The sequence below is a fragment of the Rhinatrema bivittatum genome, chromosome 1, assembly GCF_901001135.1.
Source record: "Rhinatrema bivittatum chromosome 1, aRhiBiv1.1, whole genome shotgun sequence".
Taxonomy (NCBI): Eukaryota; Metazoa; Chordata; class Amphibia; order Gymnophiona; family Rhinatrematidae; genus Rhinatrema; species Rhinatrema bivittatum.
The window spans coordinates 827,828,755-827,849,115 of NC_042615.1; the positions used below are offsets into that span (position 1 = coordinate 827,828,755).

General features: G+C 42.9%; 1 protein-coding gene across 50 annotated transcripts in view; it reads left to right on the forward strand.

Annotated features, from left to right (window-relative positions):
- LOC115079149 (GATA zinc finger domain-containing protein 14-like) overlaps nt 1-20,361 on the forward strand; it is a 437,489-nt gene that overhangs the window by 314,170 nt on the left and 102,958 nt on the right. For 47 of the 50 annotated variants that reach the window (XM_029582467.1, XM_029582591.1, XM_029582583.1 and 44 more), the window contains 9 exons: nt 1,235-1,261; nt 2,694-2,720; nt 6,166-6,192; nt 8,169-8,195; nt 9,626-9,652; nt 13,095-13,121; nt 15,099-15,125; nt 16,653-16,679; nt 20,080-20,106. In XM_029582467.1, the coding sequence (XP_029438327.1) occupies nt 1,235-1,261; nt 2,694-2,720; nt 6,166-6,192; nt 8,169-8,195; nt 9,626-9,652; nt 13,095-13,121; nt 15,099-15,125; nt 16,653-16,679; nt 20,080-20,106 (243 nt within the window). The remainder of the gene's footprint in view (nt 1-1,234; nt 1,262-2,693; nt 2,721-6,165; nt 6,193-8,168; nt 8,196-9,625; nt 9,653-13,094; nt 13,122-15,098; nt 15,126-16,652; nt 16,680-20,079; nt 20,107-20,361) is intronic. The other 3 variants (XM_029582417.1, XM_029582485.1, XM_029582692.1) reach the window with 1 other exon arrangement.

Consider the following 20,361-nt stretch of genomic DNA (forward strand, 5'->3'; position numbering starts at 1 on the left):
CAGCAGTTACTTCCCTTCTCATTAATATGGGGGAAACCCGTATAGAGCAGCAGTTATTTCCTTCATATTAACTTGGGGGAAACGTGCGCAGAGCAGCAGTTACTTCCCTTCACATTAACATGGGAGAAACGAGCACAGAGCAGCAGTTACTTCCCTTCAGATTAACATGGGGGAATCCCACACAGAGCAGCAGTTACTTCCCTTCACATTAACATGGGAGAAACGAGCACAGAGCAGCAGTTACTTCCCTTCAGATTAACATGGGGGAAACCCGCACAGGGCATTACTTACTACCTTTAACAGAAACATGTGGGCAATCTGCACAGAGCATTAGTTACTACCTTTAACAGAAACCTGTGGGAACCTGCACAGAGCATTAGTTACTACCTTTAACAGAAACCTGTGGGCAATCTGCACAGAAAATTAGTTACTACCTTTAACAGAAACATGTGGGCAATCTGCACAGAGCATTAGTTACTACCTTTAACAGAAAAATGTGGGTAATCTGCACAGGGCATTAGTTACTACCTTTAACAGAAACATGTGGGCAATCTGCGAAGAGCATTAGTTACTACCTTTAACAGAAACATGTGGGCAATCTGCACAGAGCATTAGTTACTACCTTTAACAGAAAGATGTGAGTAATCTGCACAGGGCATTAGTTACTACCTTTAACAGAAACGTGGGCAATCTGCACAGAGCATTCTTTACTACCTTTAACAGAAACATGTGGGCAATCTGCACAGAGAATTAGTTACTACCTTTAATAGAAAGATCGGGTAACATGCTGGGACTGTGTCTACCCTGAAAGAAACATGTGATTAATATGCACAGAGTAAGCAGTTAATGCCCTTAGCAAAAATATGGGTCCCAGGATACCAAGGATGATGATAGGAAAACCAGGAGAGGGTGAGAGCATCTGCTGCGGATCTTGGGGGTGGTTACTTCTGTTCCTCAGATCTGGGTCTATATCTCCTGATGTGGGACGTTACTTTTACATGAAGATCACATTATGTCATACAATGTAACACAGATCCCACTGTGACTCTCTCACCCGGAGGCTCTAAATGGGAAGGTTTTAATGGAAAAGGAAATCCTCAGACTGGACAAAAATCTCATGATGATCTGGAGTGTGATTCTCATCCTAGTGTCTCACTATAAAGTGACTTTCCCATCCTGTGACCTTCCCGGGAGAATGTATTCCTAATCTCACTGCTCTCTTTCTTTCATTTAGAACAATCCCAACAATAATACTACTGAGGTAAGCCTAAGCTTTAGATCCAGATAATTATTCACATCAATTGTTCTGAGGTTTACATTTCTGTTTCTGTCTCAGAAAATTACTTTTTCTAAACTCTTTTTCTATTGACACTTGTCTGTGGGCAATCTGAAAAATGGCCAGAGCAGCAGTTACTTCCCTTCACATTAACATGGGGGAAACCTGCACAGAGCAGCAGTTACTTCCCTTCAAATTAAAATGGGGGAAAACTGCACAGAGCAGCGGTTACTTCCCTTCACATTAACATGGGGGAAACCTGTACAAAGCAGCAGTTACTTTCCTTCACATTAAAATGGGGGAAAACTGCACAGAGCAGCGGTTACTTCCCTTCACATTAACATGGGAGAAACCCGCACAGGGCAGTGGTTACTTCCCTTCACATTAAAATGGGGGACACCCGCACAGAGCATTAGTTACTACCTTTAACAGAAACCTGAGCGCAATCTGCACAGATCATTAGTTACTACCTTTAACAGAAACATGTGGGCAATCTGCACAGAGCATTAGTTACTACCTTTAACAGAAACATGTGGGCAATCTGCACAGAGCATTAGTTACTACTTTTAACAGAAACATGTGAGCAATCTGCACAGAGCATTAGTTACTACCTTTAACAGAAACATGAGGGCAATCTGCACAGAGCATTAGTTACTACCTTTAACAGAAACATGTGGGCAATCTGCACAGAGCATTAGTTACTACCTTTAACAGAAACATGTGGGCAATCTGCACAGAACATTAGTTACTACCTTTAACAGAAAGATGTGGGTAATCTGCACAGGGCATTAGTTTTTACCTTTAACAGAAACATGTTGGTAATCTGCACAGAGCATTAGTTACTACCTTTAACAGAAACATGTGGACAATCTGCACAGAGCATTAATTACTACCTTTAACAGAAACATGTGGGCAATCTGCACAGAGCATTAGTTACTACCTTTAATAGAAAGATCGGGTAACATGCTAGGACTGTTAGTCTCTACCCTTGAAATAAACATGTGAGTAATATACACAGAGTAGCAGTTAATGCCCTAAACTGAAATATGGGACCCAGAATACCGAGGATGAAGATAGGAAAACCAGGAGAGGGTGAGAGCATTTGCTGCGGATCTTGGGGGGTTTTACTTCTGATCCTCAGATCTGGGTCTATATCTCCTGATGTGGGACGTTACATTTACATGAAGATCCCATTATGTCGTGCACTGTAACAAAGATCCCACTGTGACTCTCTCACCCGGAGGCTCTAAATGGGAAGGTTTTAATGCAAAAGCAAATCCTCAGACTGGACAGAAATCTCATGGTGATCTGGAGTGTGATTCTCATCCTAGTGTCTCCCTATAAAGTGACTTTCCTATCCTGTGACCTTCCCGGGAGAATTTATTCCTAATCTCACTGCTCTCTTTCTTTCATTTAGAACAATCCCAACAATAATACTACTGAGGTAAGCCTAAACTTTAGATCCTGATAATTATTCACATCAATTGTTCTGAGCTTTAAATTGCTGTTAGACTCTCAGAAAATTACTATTTCTAAACTCTTTTTCTATTGACTCTTATCTGTGGGCAATCTGATTGAAAAACGGCCTGTGAAATAAAAATCCTGATTTTACTAATTTTAAAAGCTTACATTCATTACCAATATTTCTGAGGGGAAAGAGTAAATAAGAGAAAGTTCGAGTCACTGTTCCAGTCCCCTTCTAGTCTGCCCTTTTTAGATTTTTCAGCTCTGATTTTCTGCCATTTTGGACAGATGATCATAAAACTTCTCACTCTCAAACCTGCACCAGCTTTGTATCTCTGAATGTTACTGCAGGGAGTGGCGGTTACTGTCCTTATCATTAAAATGCAGGTAAAATGTGGGGAGTGGCAGTAACTACCCTTAACAGTAACATAGGTTAAATTGTACAGAACAGAAGGTAATAACCCTAAAATGGGGGTAATCTGCACAGAGTAGCAGTTACTTCCCTTCACATTAACATGGGGGAAACCTGCACAGAGCAGCAGTTACTTCCCTTCACATTAACATGGGGGAAACCCACACAGAGCAGCACTTACTTCCCTTCACATTAACATGGAGGAACACTGCACAGAGCAGCAGTTACTTCCCTTCACATTAACATGGGGGAAACACGCACAGAGCAGCAGTTACTTCCCTTCACATTAACATGGGGGAAACCTGCACAGAGCAGCAGTTACTTCCCTTCACATTAACATGGGGGAAACACGCACAGAGCAGCAGTTACTTCCCTTCACATTAACATGGGGGAAACACGCACAGAGCAGCAGTTACTTCCCTTCACATTAACATGGGGGAAACACGCACAGAGCAGCAGTTACTTCCCTTCACATCAACATGGGGGAAAACACGCACAGAGCAGCAGTTACTTCCCTTCACATTAACATGGGGGAAACCTGCACAGAGCAGCAGTTACTTCCCTTCACATTAACATTGGGGAAAACTGCACAGAGCAGCAGTTACTTCCCTTCACATTAACATGGGGAAACACGCACAGAGCAGCAGTTACTTCCCTTCACATTAACATGGGGGAAACACGCACAGAGCAGCAGTTACTTCCCTTCACATTAACATGGGGGAAACACGCACAGAGCAGCAGTTACTTCCCTTCACATTAACATGGGGGAAACACGCATAGAGCAGCAGTTACTTCCCTTCACATTAACATGGGGGAAACCTGCACAGAGCAGCAGTTACTTCCCTTCACATTAACATTGGGGAAAACTGCACAGAGCAGCAGTTACTTCCCTTCACATTAACATGGGGGAAACACGCACAGAGCAGCAGTTACTTCCCTTCACATTAACATGGGGGAAACCTGCACAGAGAAGCAGATACTTCCCTTCACATTAACATGGGTGAAAACTGCACAGAGAAGCAGATACTTCCCTTCACATTAACATGGGGGAAACCTGCACAGAGCAGCAGTTACTTCTCTTCTCATTAACATGGGGGAAATCCTGCACAGAGCAGCAGTTACTTCCCTTCACATTAACATGGGGGAAATCCTGCACAGAGCAGCAGTTACTTCCCTTCACATTAACGTGGGGGAAACACGCACAGAGCAGCAGTTACTTCCCTTCACATTAACATGGGGGAAACCTGCACAGAGTAGCAGTTACTTCCCTTCACATTAACATGGGGGAAACCTGCACAGAGCAGCAGTTACTTCCCTTCACATTAACATGGGGGAAACCCACACAGAGCAGCAGTTACTTCCCTTCACATTAACATGGAGGAACACTGCACAGAGCAGCAGTTACTTCCCTTCACATTAACATGGGGGAAACACGCACAGAGCAGCAGTTACTTCCCTTCACATTAACATGGGGGAAACACGCACAGAGCAGCAGTTACTTCCCTTCACATTAACATGGAGGAACACTGCACAGAGCAGCAGTTACTTCCCTTCACATTAACATGGGGGAAACACGCACAGAGCAGCAGTTACTTCCCTTCACATTAACATGGGGGAAACACGCACAGAGCAGCAGTTACTTCCCTTCACATTAACATGGGGGAAACCCGCACAGAGCAGCAGTTACTTCCCTTCACATTAACATGGGGGAAACACGCACAGAGCAGCAGTTACTTCCCTTCACATTAACATGGGGGAAACACGCACAGAGCAGCAGTTACTTCCCTTCACATTAACATGGAGGAACACTGCACAGAGCAGCAGTTACTTCCCTTCACATTAACATGGGGGAAACACGCACAGAGCAGCAGTTACTTCCCTTCACATTAACATGGGGGAAACCCGCACAGAGCAGCAGTTACTTCCCTTCACATTAAAATGGGGGAAAACTGCACAGAGCAGCGGTTACTTCCCTTCACATTAACATGGGAGAAACCCGCACAGGGCAGTGGTTACTTCCCTTCACATTAAAATGGGGGACACCCGCACAGAGCATTAGTTACTACCTTTAACAGAAACCTGAGCGCAATCTGCACAGATCATTAGTTACTACCTTTAACAGAAACATGTGGGCAATCTGCACAGAGCATTAGTTACTACCTTTAACAGAAACATGTGGGCAATCTGCACAGAGCATTAGTTACTACTTTTAACAGAAACATGTGAGCAATCTGCACAGAGCATTAGTTACTACCTTTAACAGAAACATGAGGGCAATCTGCACAGAGCATTAGTTACTACCTTTAACAGAAACATGTGGGCAATCTGCACAGAGCATTAGTTACTACCTTTAACAGAAAGATGTGGGTAATCTGCACAGGGCATTAGTTTTTACCTTTAACAGAAACATGTTGGTAATCTGCACAGAGCTTTAGTTACTACCTTTAACAGAAACATGTGGACAATCTGCACAGAGCATTAATTACTACCTTTAACAGAAACATGTGGGCAATCTGCACAGATCATTAGTTACTAACTTTAATAGAAAGATCGGGTAACATGCTAGGACTGTTAGTCTCTACCCTTGAAATAAACATGTGAGTAATATACACAGAGTAGCAGTTAATGCCCTAAACTGAAATATGGGACCCAGAATACCGAGGATGAAGATAGGAAAACCAGGAGAGGGTGAGAGCATTTGCTGCGGATCTTGGGGGGTTTTACTTCTGATCCTCAGATCTGGGTCTATATCTCCTGATGTGGGACGTTACATTTACATGAAGATCCCATTATGTCGTGCACTGTAACAAAGATCCCACTGTGACTCTCTCACCCGGAGGCTCTAAATGGGAAGGTTTTAATGCAAAAGCAAATCCTCAGACTGGACAGAAATCTCATGGTGATCTGGAGTGTGATTCTCATCCTAGTGTCTCCCTATAAAGTGACTTTCCTATCCTGTGACCTTCCCGGGAGAATTTATTCCTAATCTCACTGCTCTCTTTCTTTCATTTAGAACAATCCCAACAATAATACTACTGAGGTAAGCCTAAACTTTAGATCCTGATAATTATTCACATCAATTGTTCTGAGCTTTAAATTGCTGTTAGACTCTCAGAAAATTACTATTTCTAAACTCTTTTTCTATTGACTCTTATCTGTGGGCAATCTGATTGAAAAACGGCCTGTGAAATAAAAATCCTGATTTTACTAATTTTAAAAGCTTACATTCATTACCAATATTTCTGAGGGGAAAGAGTAAATAAGAGAAAGTTCGAGTCACTGTTCCAGTCCCCTTCTAGTCTGCCCTTTTTAGATTTTTCAGCTCTGATTTTCTGCCATTTTGGACAGATGATCATAAAACTTCTCACTCTCAAACCTGCACCAGCTTTGTATCTCTGAATGTTACTGCAGGGAGTGGCGGTTACTGTCCTTATCATTAAAATGCAGGTAAAATGTGGGCAGTGGCAGTAACTACCCTTAACAGCAACATAGGTTAAATTGTACAGAACAGAAGGTAATAACCCTAAATGGGGGTAATCTGCACAGAGTAGCAGTTACTTCCCTTCACATTAACATGGGGGAAACATGCACAGAGCAGCAGTTACGTCCCTTCACATTAACATTGGGGAAAACTGCACAGAGAAGCAATTACTTCCCTTCACATTAACATGGGGGAAACCTGAACAGAGCAGCAGTTACTTCTCTACTCATTAACATGGGGGAATCCCACACAGAGCAGCAGTTACTTCTCTTCACATTAACATGGGGGAATCCCACACAGAGCAGCAGTTACTTCCCTTCTCATTAATATGGGGGAAACCCGTATAGAGCAGCAGTTATTTCCTTCATATTAACTTGGGGGAAACGTGCGCAGAGCAGCAGTTACTTCCCTTCACATTAACATGGGAGAAACGAGCACAGAGCAGCAGTTACTTCCCTTCAGATTAACATGGGGGAATCCCACACAGAGCAGCAGTTACTTCCCTTCACATTAACATGGGAGAAACGAGCACAGAGCAGCAGTTACTTCCCTTCAGATTAACATGGGGGAAACCCGCACAGGGCATTACTTACTACCTTTAACAGAAACATGTGGGCAATCTGCACAGAGCATTAGTTACTACCTTTAACAGAAACCTGTGGGAACCTGCACAGAGCATTAGTTACTACCTTTAACAGAAACCTGTGGGCAATCTGCACAGAAAATTAGTTACTACCTTTAACAGAAACATGTGGGCAATCTGCACAGAGCATTAGTTACTACCTTTAACAGAAAAATGTGGGTAATCTGCACAGGGCATTAGTTACTACCTTTAACAGAAACATGTGGGCAATCTGCGAAGAGCATTAGTTACTACCTTTAACAGAAACATGTGGGCAATCTGCACAGAGCATTAGTTACTACCTTTAACAGAAAGATGTGAGTAATCTGCACAGGGCATTAGTTACTACCTTTAACAGAAACGTGGGCAATCTGCACAGAGCATTCTTTACTACCTTTAACAGAAACATGTGGGCAATCTGCACAGAGAATTAGTTACTACCTTTAATAGAAAGATCGGGTAACATGCTGGGACTGTGTCTACCCTGAAAGAAACATGTGATTAATATGCACAGAGTAGCAGTTAATGCCCTTAGCAAAAATATGGGTCCCAGGATACCAAGGATGATGATAGGAAAACCAGGAGAGGGTGAGAGCATCTGCTGCGGATCTTGGGGGTGGTTACTTCTGTTCCTCAGATCTGGGTCTATATCTCCTGATGTGGGACGTTACTTTTACATGAAGATCACATTATGTCATACAATGTAACACAGATCCCACTGTGACTCTCTCACCCGGAGGCTCTAAATGGGAAGGTTTTAATGGAAAAGGAAATCCTCAGACTGGACAAAAATCTCATGATGATCTGGAGTGTGATTCTCATCCTAGTGTCTCACTATAAAGTGACTTTCCCATCCTGTGACCTTCCCGGGAGAATGTATTCCTAATCTCACTGCTCTCTTTCTTTCATTTAGAACAATCCCAACAATAATACTACTGAGGTAAGCCTAAGCTTTAGATCCAGATAATTATTCACATCAATTGTTCTGAGGTTTACATTTCTGTTTCTGTCTCAGAAAATTACTTTTTCTAAACTCTTTTTCTATTGACACTTGTCTGTGGGCAATCTGAAAAATGGCCAGAGCAGCAGTTACTTCCCTTCACATTAACATGGGGGAAACCTGCACAGAGCAGCAGTTACTTCCCTTCAAATTAAAATGGGGGAAAACTGCACAGAGCAGCGGTTACTTCCCTTCACATTAACATGGGGGAAACCTGTACAAAGCAGCAGTTACTTTCCTTCACATTAAAATGGGGGAAAACTGCACAGAGCAGCGGTTACTTCCCTTCACATTAACATGGAGAAACCCGCACAGGGCAGTGGTTACTTCCCTTCACATTAAAATGGGGGACACCCGCACAGAGCATTAGTTACTACCTTTAACAGAAACCTGAGCGCAATCTGCACAGATCATTAGTTACTACCTTTAACAGAACATGTGGGCAATCTGCACAGAGCATTAGTTACTACCTTTAACAGAAACATGTGGGCAATCTGCACAGAGCATTAGTTACTACTTTTAACAGAAACATGTGAGCAATCTGCACAGAGCATTAGTTACTACCTTTAACAGAAACATGAGGGCAATCTGCACAGAGCATTAGTTACTACCTTTAACAGAAACATGTGGGCAATCTGCACAGAGCATTAGTTACTACCTTTAACAGAAACATGTGGGCAATCTGCACAGAACATTAGTTACTACCTTTAACAGAAAGATGTGGGTAATCTGCACAGGGCATTAGTTTTTACCTTTAACAGAAACATGTTGGTAATCTGCACAGAGCATTAGTTACTACCTTTAACAGAAACATGTGGACAATCTGCACAGAGCATTAATTACTACCTTTAACAGAAACATGTGGGCAATCTGCACAGAGCATTAGTTACTACCTTTAATAGAAAGATCGGGTAACATGCTAGGACTGTTAGTCTCTACCCTTGAAATAAACATGTGAGTAATATACACAGAGTAGCAGTTAATGCCCTAAACTGAAATATGGGACCCAGAATACCGAGGATGAAGATAGGAAAACCAGGAGAGGGTGAGAGCATTTGCTGCGGATCTTGGGGGGTTTTACTTCTGATCCTCAGATCTGGGTCTATATCTCCTGATGTGGGACGTTACATTTACATGAAGATCCCATTATGTCGTGCACTGTAACAAAGATCCCACTGTGACTCTCTCACCCGGAGGCTCTAAATGGGAAGGTTTTAATGCAAAAGCAAATCCTCAGACTGGACAGAAATCTCATGGTGATCTGGAGTGTGATTCTCATCCTAGTGTCTCCCTATAAAGTGACTTTCCTATCCTGTGACCTTCCCGGGAGAATTTATTCCTAATCTCACTGCTCTCTTTCTTTCATTTAGAACAATCCCAACAATAATACTACTGAGGTAAGCCTAAACTTTAGATCCTGATAATTATTCACATCAATTGTTCTGAGCTTTAAATTGCTGTTAGACTCTCAGAAAATTACTATTTCTAAACTCTTTTTCTATTGACTCTTATCTGTGGGCAATCTGATTGAAAAACGGCCTGTGAAATAAAAATCCTGATTTTACTAATTTTAAAAGCTTACATTCATTACCAATATTTCTGAGGGGAAAGAGTAAATAAGAGAAAGTTCGAGTCACTGTTCCAGTCCCCTTCTAGTCTGCCCTTTTTAGATTTTTCAGCTCTGATTTTCTGCCATTTTGGACAGATGATCATAAAACTTCTCACTCTCAAACCTGCACCAGCTTTGTATCTCTGAATGTTACTGCAGGGAGTGGCGGTTACTGTCCTTATCATTAAAATGCAGGTAAAATGTGGGGAGTGGCAGTAACTACCCTTAACAGTAACATAGGTTAAATTGTACAGAACAGAAGGTAATAACCCTAAAATGGGGGTAATCTGCACAGAGTAGCAGTTACTTCCCTTCACATTAACATGGGGGAAACCTGCACAGAGCAGCAGTTACTTCCCTTCACATTAACATGGGGGAAACCCACACAGAGCAGCACTTACTTCCCTTCACATTAACATGGAGGAACACTGCACAGAGCAGCAGTTACTTCCCTTCACATTAACATGGGGGAAACACGCACAGAGCAGCAGTTACTTCCCTTCACATTAACATGGGGGAAACCCGCACAGAGCAGCAGTTACTTCCCTTCACATTAACATGGGGGAAACACGCACAGAGCAGCAGTTACTTCCCTTCACATTAACATGGGGGAAACACGCACAGAGCAGCAGTTACTTCCCTTCACATTAACATGGGGGAAACACGCACAGAGCAGCAGTTACTTCCCTTCACATCAACATGGGGGAAACACGCACAGAGCAGCAGTTACTTCCCTTCACATTAACATGGGGGAAACCTGCACAGAGCAGCAGTTACTTCCCTTCACATTAACATTGGGGAAAACTGCACAGAGCAGCAGTTACTTCCCTTCACATTAACATGGGGGAAACACGCACAGAGCAGCAGTTACTTCCCTTCACATTAACATGGGGGAAACACGCACAGAGCAGCAGTTACTTCCCTTCACATTAACATGGGGGAAACACGCACAGAGCAGCAGTTACTTCCCTTCACATTAACATGGGGGAAACACGCATAGAGCAGCAGTTACTTCCCTTCACATTAACATGGGGGAAACCTGCACAGAGCAGCAGTTACTTCCCTTCACATTAACATTGGGGAAAACTGCACAGAGCAGCAGTTACTTCCCTTCACATTAACATGGGGGAAACACGCACAGAGCAGCAGTTACTTCCCTTCACATTAACATGGGGGAAACCTGCACAGAGAAGCAGATACTTCCCTTCACATTAACATGGGTGAAAACTGCACAGAGAAGCAGATACTTCCCTTCACATTAACATGGGGGAAACCTGCACAGAGCAGCAGTTACTTCTCTTCTCATTAACATGGGGGAAATCCTGCACAGAGCAGCAGTTACTTCCCTTCACATTAACATGGGGGAAATCCTGCACAGAGCAGCAGTTACTTCCTTCACATTAACGTGGGGGAAACCCGCACAGAGCAGCAGTTACTTCCCTTCACATTAACATGGGGGAAACCTGCACAGAGTAGCAGTTACTTCCCTTCACATTAACATGGGGGAAACCTGCACAGAGCAGCAGTTACTTCCCTTCACATTAACATGGGGGAAACCCACACAGAGCAGCAGTTACTTCCCTTCACATTAACATGGAGGAACACTGCACAGAGCAGCAGTTACTTCCCTTCACATTAACATGGGGGAAACACGCACAGAGCAGCAGTTACTTCCCTTCACATTAACATGGGGGAAACACGCACAGAGCAGCAGTTACTTCCCTTCACATTAACATGGAGGAACACTGCACAGAGCAGCAGTTACTTCCCTTCACATTAACATGGGGGAAACACGCACAGAGCAGCAGTTACTTCCCTTCACATTAACATGGGGGAAACACGCACAGAGCAGCAGTTACTTCCCTTCACATTAACATGGGGGAAACACGCACAGAGCAGCAGTTACTTCCCTTCACATTAACATGGGGGAAACCCGCACAGAGCAGCAGTTACTTCCTTCACATTAACATGGGGGAAACACGCACAGAGCAGCAGTTACTTCCCTTCACATTAACATGGAGGAACACTGCACAGAGCAGCAGTTACTTCCCTTCACATTAACATGGGGGAAACACGCACAGAGCAGCAGTTACTTCCCTTCACATTAACATGGGGGAAACCCGCACAGAGCAGCAGTTACTTCCCTTCACATTAAAATGGGGGAAAACTGCACAGAGCAGCGGTTACTTCCCTTCACATTAACATGGGAGAAACCCGCACAGGGCAGTGGTTACTTCCCTTCACATTAAAATGGGGGACACCCGCACAGAGCATTAGTTACTACCTTTAACAGAAACCTGAGCGCAATCTGCACAGATCATTAGTTACTACCTTTAACAGAAACATGTGGGCAATCTGCACAGAGCATTAGTTACTACCTTTAACAGAAACATGTGGGCAATCTGCACAGAGCATTAGTTACTACTTTTAACAGAAACATGTGAGCAATCTGCACAGAGCATTAGTTACTACCTTTAACAGAAACATGTGGGCAATCTGCACAGAGCATTAGTTACTACCTTTAACAGAAACATGTGGGCAATCTGCACAGAGCATTAGTTACTACCTTTAACAGAAAGATGTGGGTAATCTGCACAGGGCATTAGTTTTTACCTTTAACAGAAACATGTTGGTAATCTGCACAGAGCTTTAGTTACTACCTTTAACAGAAACATGTGGACAATCTGCACAGAGCATTAATTACTACCTTTAACAGAAACATGTGGGCAATCTGCACAGATCATTAGTTACTAACTTTAATAGAAGATCGGGTAACATGCTAGGACTGTTAGTCTCTACCCTTGAAATAAACATGTGAGTAATATACACAGAGTAGCAGTTAATGCCCTAAACTGAAATATGGGACCCAGAATACCGAGGATGAAGATAGGAAAACCAGGAGAGGGTGAGAGCATTTGCTGCGGATCTTGGGGGGTTTTACTTCTGATCCTCAGATCTGGGTCTATATCTCCTGATGTGGGACGTTACATTTACATGAAGATCCCATTATGTCGTGCACTGTAACAAAGATCCCACTGTGACTCTCTCACCCGGAGGCTCTAAATGGGAAGGTTTTAATGCAAAAGCAAATCCTCAGACTGGACAGAAATCTCATGGTGATCTGGAGTGTGATTCTCATCCTAGTGTCTCCCTATAAAGTGACTTTCCTATCCTGTGACCTTCCCGGGAGAATTTATTCCTAATCTCACTGCTCTCTTTCTTTCATTTAGAACAATCCCAACAATAATACTACTGAGGTAAGCCTAAACTTTAGATCCTGATAATTATTCACATCAATTGTTCTGAGCTTTAAATTGCTGTTAGACTCTCAGAAAATTACTATTTCTAAACTCTTTTTCTATTGACTCTTATCTGTGGGCAATCTGATTGAAAAACGGCCTGTGAAATAAAAATCCTGATTTTACTAATTTTAAAAGCTTACATTCATTACCAATATTTCTGAGGGGAAAGAGTAAATAAGAGAAAGTTCGAGTCACTGTTCCAGTCCCCTTCTAGTCTGCCCTTTTTAGATTTTTCAGCTCTGATTTTCTGCCATTTTGGACAGATGATCATAAAACTTCTCACTCTCAAACCTGCACCAGCTTTGTATCTCTGAATGTTACTGCAGGGAGTGGCGGTTACTGTCCTTATCATTAAAATGCAGGTAAAATGTGGGCAGTGGCAGTAACTACCCTTAACAGCAACATAGGTTAAATTGTACAGAACAGAAGGTAATAACCCTAAAATGGGGGTAATCTGCACAGAGTAGCAGTTACTTCCCTTCACATTAACATGGGGGAAACATGCACAGAGCAGCAGTTACGTCCCTTCACATTAACATTGGGGAAAACTGCACAGAGAAGCAATTACTTCCCTTCACATTAACATGGGGGAAACCTGAACAGAGCAGCAGTTACTTCTCTACTCATTAACATGGGGGAATCCCACACAGAGCAGCAGTTACTTCTCTTCACATTAACATGGGGGAATCCCACACAGAGCAGCAGTTACTTCCCTTCTCATTAATATGGGGGAAACCCGTATAGAGCAGCAGTTATTTCCTTCATATTAACTTGGGGGAAACGTGCGCAGAGCAGCAGTTACTTCCCTTCACATTAACATGGGAGAAACGAGCACAGAGCAGCAGTTACTTCCCTTCAGATTAACATGGGGGAATCCCACACAGAGCAGCAGTTACTTCCCTTCACATTAACATGGGAGAAACGAGCACAGAGCAGCAGTTACTTCCCTTCAGATTAACATGGGGGAAACCCGCACAGGTCATTACTTACTACCTTTAACAGAAACATGTGGGCAATCTGCACAAAGCATTAGTTACTACCTTTAACAGAAACCTGTGGGAACCTGCACAGAGCATTAGTTACTACCTTTAACAGAAACCTGTGGGCAATCTGCACAGAAAATTAGTTACTACCTTTAACAGAAACATGTGGGCAATCTGCACAGAGCATTAGTTACTACCTTTAACAGAAAAATGTGGGTAATCTGCACAGGGCATTAGTTACTACCTTTAACAGAAACATGTGGGCAATCTGCGAAGAGCATTAGTTACTACCTTTAACAGAAACATGTGGGCAATCTGCACAGAGCATTAGTTACTACCTTTAACAGAAAGATGTGAGTAATCTGCACAGGGCATTAGTTACTACCTTTAACAGAAACGTGGGCAATCTGCACAGAGCATTATTTACTACCTTTAACAGAAACATGTGGGCAATCTGCACAGAGAATTAGTTACTACCTTTAATAGAAAGATCGGGTAACATGCTGGGACTGTGTCTACCCTGAAAGAAACATGTGATTAATATGCACAGAGTAGCAGTTAATGCCCTTAGCAGAAATATGGGTCCCAGGATACCAAGGATGATGATAGGAAAACCAGGAGAGGGTGAGAGCATCTGCTGCGGATCTTGGGGGTGGTTACTTCTGTTCCTCAGATCTGGGTCTATATCTCCTGATGTGGGACGTTACTTTTACATGAAGATCACATTATGTCATACAATGTAACACAGATCCCACTGTGACTCTCTCACCCGGAGGCTCTAAATGGGAAGGTTTTAATGGAAAAGGAAATCCTCAGACTGGACAAAAATCTCATGATGATCTGGAGTGTGATTCTCATCCTAGTGTCTCACTATAAAGTGACTTTCCCATCCTGTGACCTTCCCGGGAGAATGTATTCCTAATCTCACTGCTCTCTTTCTTTCATTTAGAACAATCCCAACAATAATACTACTGAGGTAAGCCTAAGCTTTAGATCCAGATAATTATTCACATCAATTGTTCTGAGGTTTACATTTCTGTTTCTGTCTCAGAAAATTACTTTTTCTAAACTCTTTTTCTATTGACACTTGTCTGTGGGCAATCTGAAAAATGGCCAGAGCAGCAGTTACTTCCCTTCACATTAACATGGGGGAAACCTGCACAGAGCAGCAGTTACTTCCCTTCAAATTAAAATGGGGGAAAACTGCACAGAGCAGCGGTTACTTCCCTTCACATTAACATGGGGGAAACCTGTACAAAGCAGCAGTCACTTTCCTTCACATTAAAATGGGGGAAAACTGCACAGAGCAGCGGTTACTTCCCTTCACATTAACATGGGAGAAACCCGCACAGGGCAGTGGTTACTTCCCTTCACATTAAAATGGGGGGACACCCGCACAGAGCATTAGTTACTACCTTTAACAGAAACCTGAGCGCAATCTGCACAGATCATTAGTTACTACCTTTAACAGAAACATGTGGGCAATCTGCACAGAGCATTAGTTACTACCTTTAACAGAAACATGTGGGCAATATGCACAGAGCATTAGTTACTACTTTTAACAGAAACATGTGAGCAATCTGCACAGAGCATTAGTTACTACCTTTAACAGAAACATGAGGGCAATCTGCACAGAGCATTAGTTACTACCTTTAACAGAAACATGTGGGCAATCTGCACAGAGCATTAGTTACTACCTTTAACAGAAACATGTGGGCAATCTGCACAGAACATTAGTTACTACCTTTAACAGAAAGATGTGGGTAATCTGCACAGGGCATTAGTTTTTACCTTTAACAGAAACATGTTGGTAATCTGCACAGAGCATTAGTTACTACCTTTAACAGAAACATGTGGACAATCTGCACAGAGCATTAATTACTACCTTTAACAGAAACATGTGGGCAATCTGCACAGAGCATTAGTTACTACCTTTAACAGAAACATGTGGACAATCTGCACAGAGCATTAATTACTACCTTTAACAGAAACATGTGGGCAATCTGCACAGAGCATTAGTTACTACCTTTAATAGAAAGATCGGGTAACATGCTAGGACTGTTAGTCTCTACCCTTGAAATAAACATGTGAGTAATATACACAGAGTAGCAGTTAATGCCCTAAACTGAAATATGGGACCCAGAATACCGAGGATGAAGATAGGAAAACCAGGAGAGGGTGAGAGCATTTGCTGCGGATCTTGGGGGGTTTTACTTCTGATCCTCAGATCTGGGTCTATATCTCCTGATGTGGGACGTTACATTTACATGAAGATCCCATTATGTCGTGCACTGTAACAAAGATCCCACTGTGACTCTCTCACCCGGAGGCTCTAAATGGGAAGGTTTTAATGCAAAAGCAAATCCTCAGACTGGACAGAAATCTCATGGTGATCTGGAGTGTGATTCTCATCCTAGTGTCTCCCTATAAAGTGACTTTCCTATCCTGTGACCTTCCCGGGAGAATTTATTCCTAATCTCACTGCTCTCTTTCTTTCATTTAGAACAATCCCAACAATAATACTACTGAGGTAAGCCTAAACTTTAGATCCTGATAATTATTCACATCAATTGTTCTGAGCTTTAAATTGCTGTTAGACTCTCAGAAAATTACTATTTCTAAACTCTTTTTCTATTGACTCTTATCTGTGGGCAATCTGATTGAAAAACGGCCTGTGAAATAAAAATCCTGATTTTACTAATTTTAAAAGCTTACATTCATTACCAATATTTCTGAGGGGAAAGAGTAAATAAGAGAAAGTTCGAGTCACTGTTCCAGTCCCCTTCTAGTCTGCCCTTTTTAGATTTTTCAGCTCTGATTTTCTGCCATTTTGGACAGATGATCATAAAACTTCTCACTCTCAAACCTGCACCAGCTTTGTATCTCTGAATGTTACTGCAGGGAGTGGCGGTTACTGTCCTTATCATTAAAATGCAGGTAAAATGTGGGGAGTGGCAGTAACTACCCTTAACAGTAACATAGGTTAAATTGTACAGAACAGAAGGTAATAACCCTAAAATGGGGGTAATCTGCACAGAGTAGCAGTTACTTCCCTTCACATTAACATGGGGGAAACCTGCACAGAGCAGCAGTTACTTCCCTTCACATTAACATGGGGGAAACCCACACAGAGCAGCACTTACTTCCCTTCACATTAACATGGAGGAACACTGCACAGAGCAGCAGTTACTTCCCTTCACATTAACATGGGGGAAACACGCACAGAGCAGCAGTTACTTCCCTTCACATTAACATGGGGGAAACACGCACAGAGCAGCAGTTACTTCCCTTCACATTAACATGGGGGAAACACGCACAGAGCAGCAGTTACTTCCCTTCACATTAACATGGGGGAAACACGCACAGAGCAGCAGTTACTTCCCTTCACATTAACATGGGGGAAACACGCACAGAGCAGCAGTTACTTCCCTTCACATCAACATGGGGGAAACACGCACAGAGCAGCAGTTACTTCCCTTCACATTAACATGGGGGAAACCTGCACAGAGCAGCAGTTACTTCCCTTCACATTAACATGGGGGAAACCTGCACAGAGCAGCAGTTACTTCCCTTCACATTAACATGGGGGAAACACGCACAGAGCAGCAGTTACTTCCCTTCACATTAACATGGGGGAAACACGCACAGAGCAGCAGTTACTTCCCTTCACATTAACATGGGGGAAACACGCACAGAGCAGCAGTTACTTCCCTTCACATTAACATGGGGGAAACACGCATAGAGCAGCAGTTACTTCCCTTCAGATTAACATGGGGGAAACCTGCACAGAGCAGCAGTTACTTCCCTTCACATTAACATTGGGGAAAACTGCACAGAGCAGCAGTTACTTCCCTTCACATTAACATGGGGGAAACACGCACAGAGCAGCAGTTACTTCCCTTCACATTAACATGGGGGAAACCTGCACAGAGAAGCAGATACTTCCCTTCACATTAACATGGGTGAAAACTGCACAGAGAAGCAGATACTTCCCTTCACATTAACATGGGGGAAACCTGCACAGAGCAGCAGTTACTTCTCTTCTCATTAACATGGGGGAAATCCTGCACAGAGCAGCAGTTACTTCCCTTCACATTAACATGGGGGAAATCCTGCACAGAGCAGCAGTTACTTCCCTTCACATTAACGTGGGGGAAACACGCACAGAGCAGCAGTTACTTCCCTTCACATTAACATGGGGGAAACCTGCACAGAGTAGCAGTTACTTCCCTTCACATTAACATGGGGGAAACCTGCACAGAGCAGCAGTTACTTCCCTTCACATTAACATGGGGGAAACCCACACAGAGCAGCAGTTACTTCCCTTCACATTAACGTGGAGGAACACTGCACAGAGCAGCAGTTACTTCCCTTCACATTAACATGGGGGAAACACGCACAGAGCAGCAGTTACTTCCCTTCACATTAACATGGGGGAAACACGCACAGAGCAGCAGTTACTTCCCTTCACATTAACATGGAGGAACACTGCACAGAGCAGCAGTTACTTCCCTTCACATTAACATGGGGGAAACACGCACAGAGCAGCAGTTACTTCCCTTCACATTAACATGGGGGAAACACGCACAGAGCAAGCAGTTACTTCCCTTCACATTAACATGGGGGAAACACGCACAGAGCAGCAGTTACTTCCCTTCACATTAACATGGGGGAAACACGCACAGAGCAGCAGTTACTTCCCTTCACATTAACATGGGGGAAACACGCACAGAGCAGCAGTTACTTCCCTTCACATTAACATGGGGGAAACACGCACAGAGCAGCAGTTACTTCCCTTCACATTAACATGGGGGAAACACGCACAGAGCAGCAGTTACTTCCCTTCACATTAAAATGGGGGAAAACTGCACAGAGCAGCGGTTACTTCCCTTCACATTAACATGGGAGAAACCCGCACAGGGCAGTGGTTACTTCCCTTCACATTAAAATGGGGGACACCCGCACAGAGCATTAGTTACTACCTTTAACAGAAACATGAGGGCAATCTGCACAGAGCATTAGTTACTACCTTTAACAGAAACATGTGGGCAATCTGCACAGAGCATTAGTTACTACCTTTAACAGAAACATGTGGGCAATCTGCACAGAGCATTAGTTACTACTTTTAACAGAAACATGTGAGCAATCTGCACAGAGCATTAGTTACTACCTTTAACAGAAACATGAGGGCAATCTGCACAGAGCATTAGTTACTACCTTTAACAGAAAACATGTGGGCAATCTGCACAGAGCATTAGTTACTACCTTTAACAGAAACATGTGGGCAATCTGCACAGAACATTAGTTACTACCTTTAACAGAAAGATGTGGGTAATCTGCACAGGGCATTAGTTTTTACCTTTAACAGAAACATGTTGGTAATCTGCACAGAGCATTAGTTACTACCTTTAACAGAAACATGTGGGCAATCTGCACAGAGCATTAGTTACTACCTTTAATAGAAAGATCGGGTAACATGCTAGGACTGTTAGTCTCTACCCTTGAAATAAACATGTGAGTAATATACACAGAGTAGCAGTTAATGCCCTAAACTGAAATATGGGACCCAGAATACCGAGGATGAAGATAGGAAAACCAGGAAGAGGGTGAGAGCATTTGCTGCGGATCTTGGGGGGTTTTACTTCTGATCCTCAGATCTGGGTCTATATCTCCTGATGTGGGACGTTACATTTACATGAAGATCCCATTATGTCGTGCACTGTAACAAAGATCCCACTGTGACTCTCTCACCCGGAGGCTCTAAATGGGAAGGTTTAATGCAAAAGCAAATCCTCAGACTGGACAGAAATCTCATGGTGATCTGGAGTGTGATTCTCATCCTAGTGTCTCCCTATAAAGTGACTTTCCTATCCTGTGACCTTCCCGGGAGAATTTATTCCTAATCTCACTGCTCTCTTTCTTTCATTTAGAACAATCCCAACAATAATGCTACTGAGGTAAGCCTAAACTTTAGATCCTGATAATTATTCACATCAATTGTTCTGAGCTTTAAAATTGCTGTTAGACTCTCAGAAAATTACTATTTCTAAACTCTTTTTCTATTGACTCTTATCTGTGGGCAATCTGATTGAAAAACGGCCTGTGAAATAAAAATCCTGATTTTACTAATTTTAAAAGCTTACATTCATTACCAATATTTCTGAGGGGAAAGAGTAAATATGAGAAAGTTCGAGTCACTGTTCCAGTCCCCT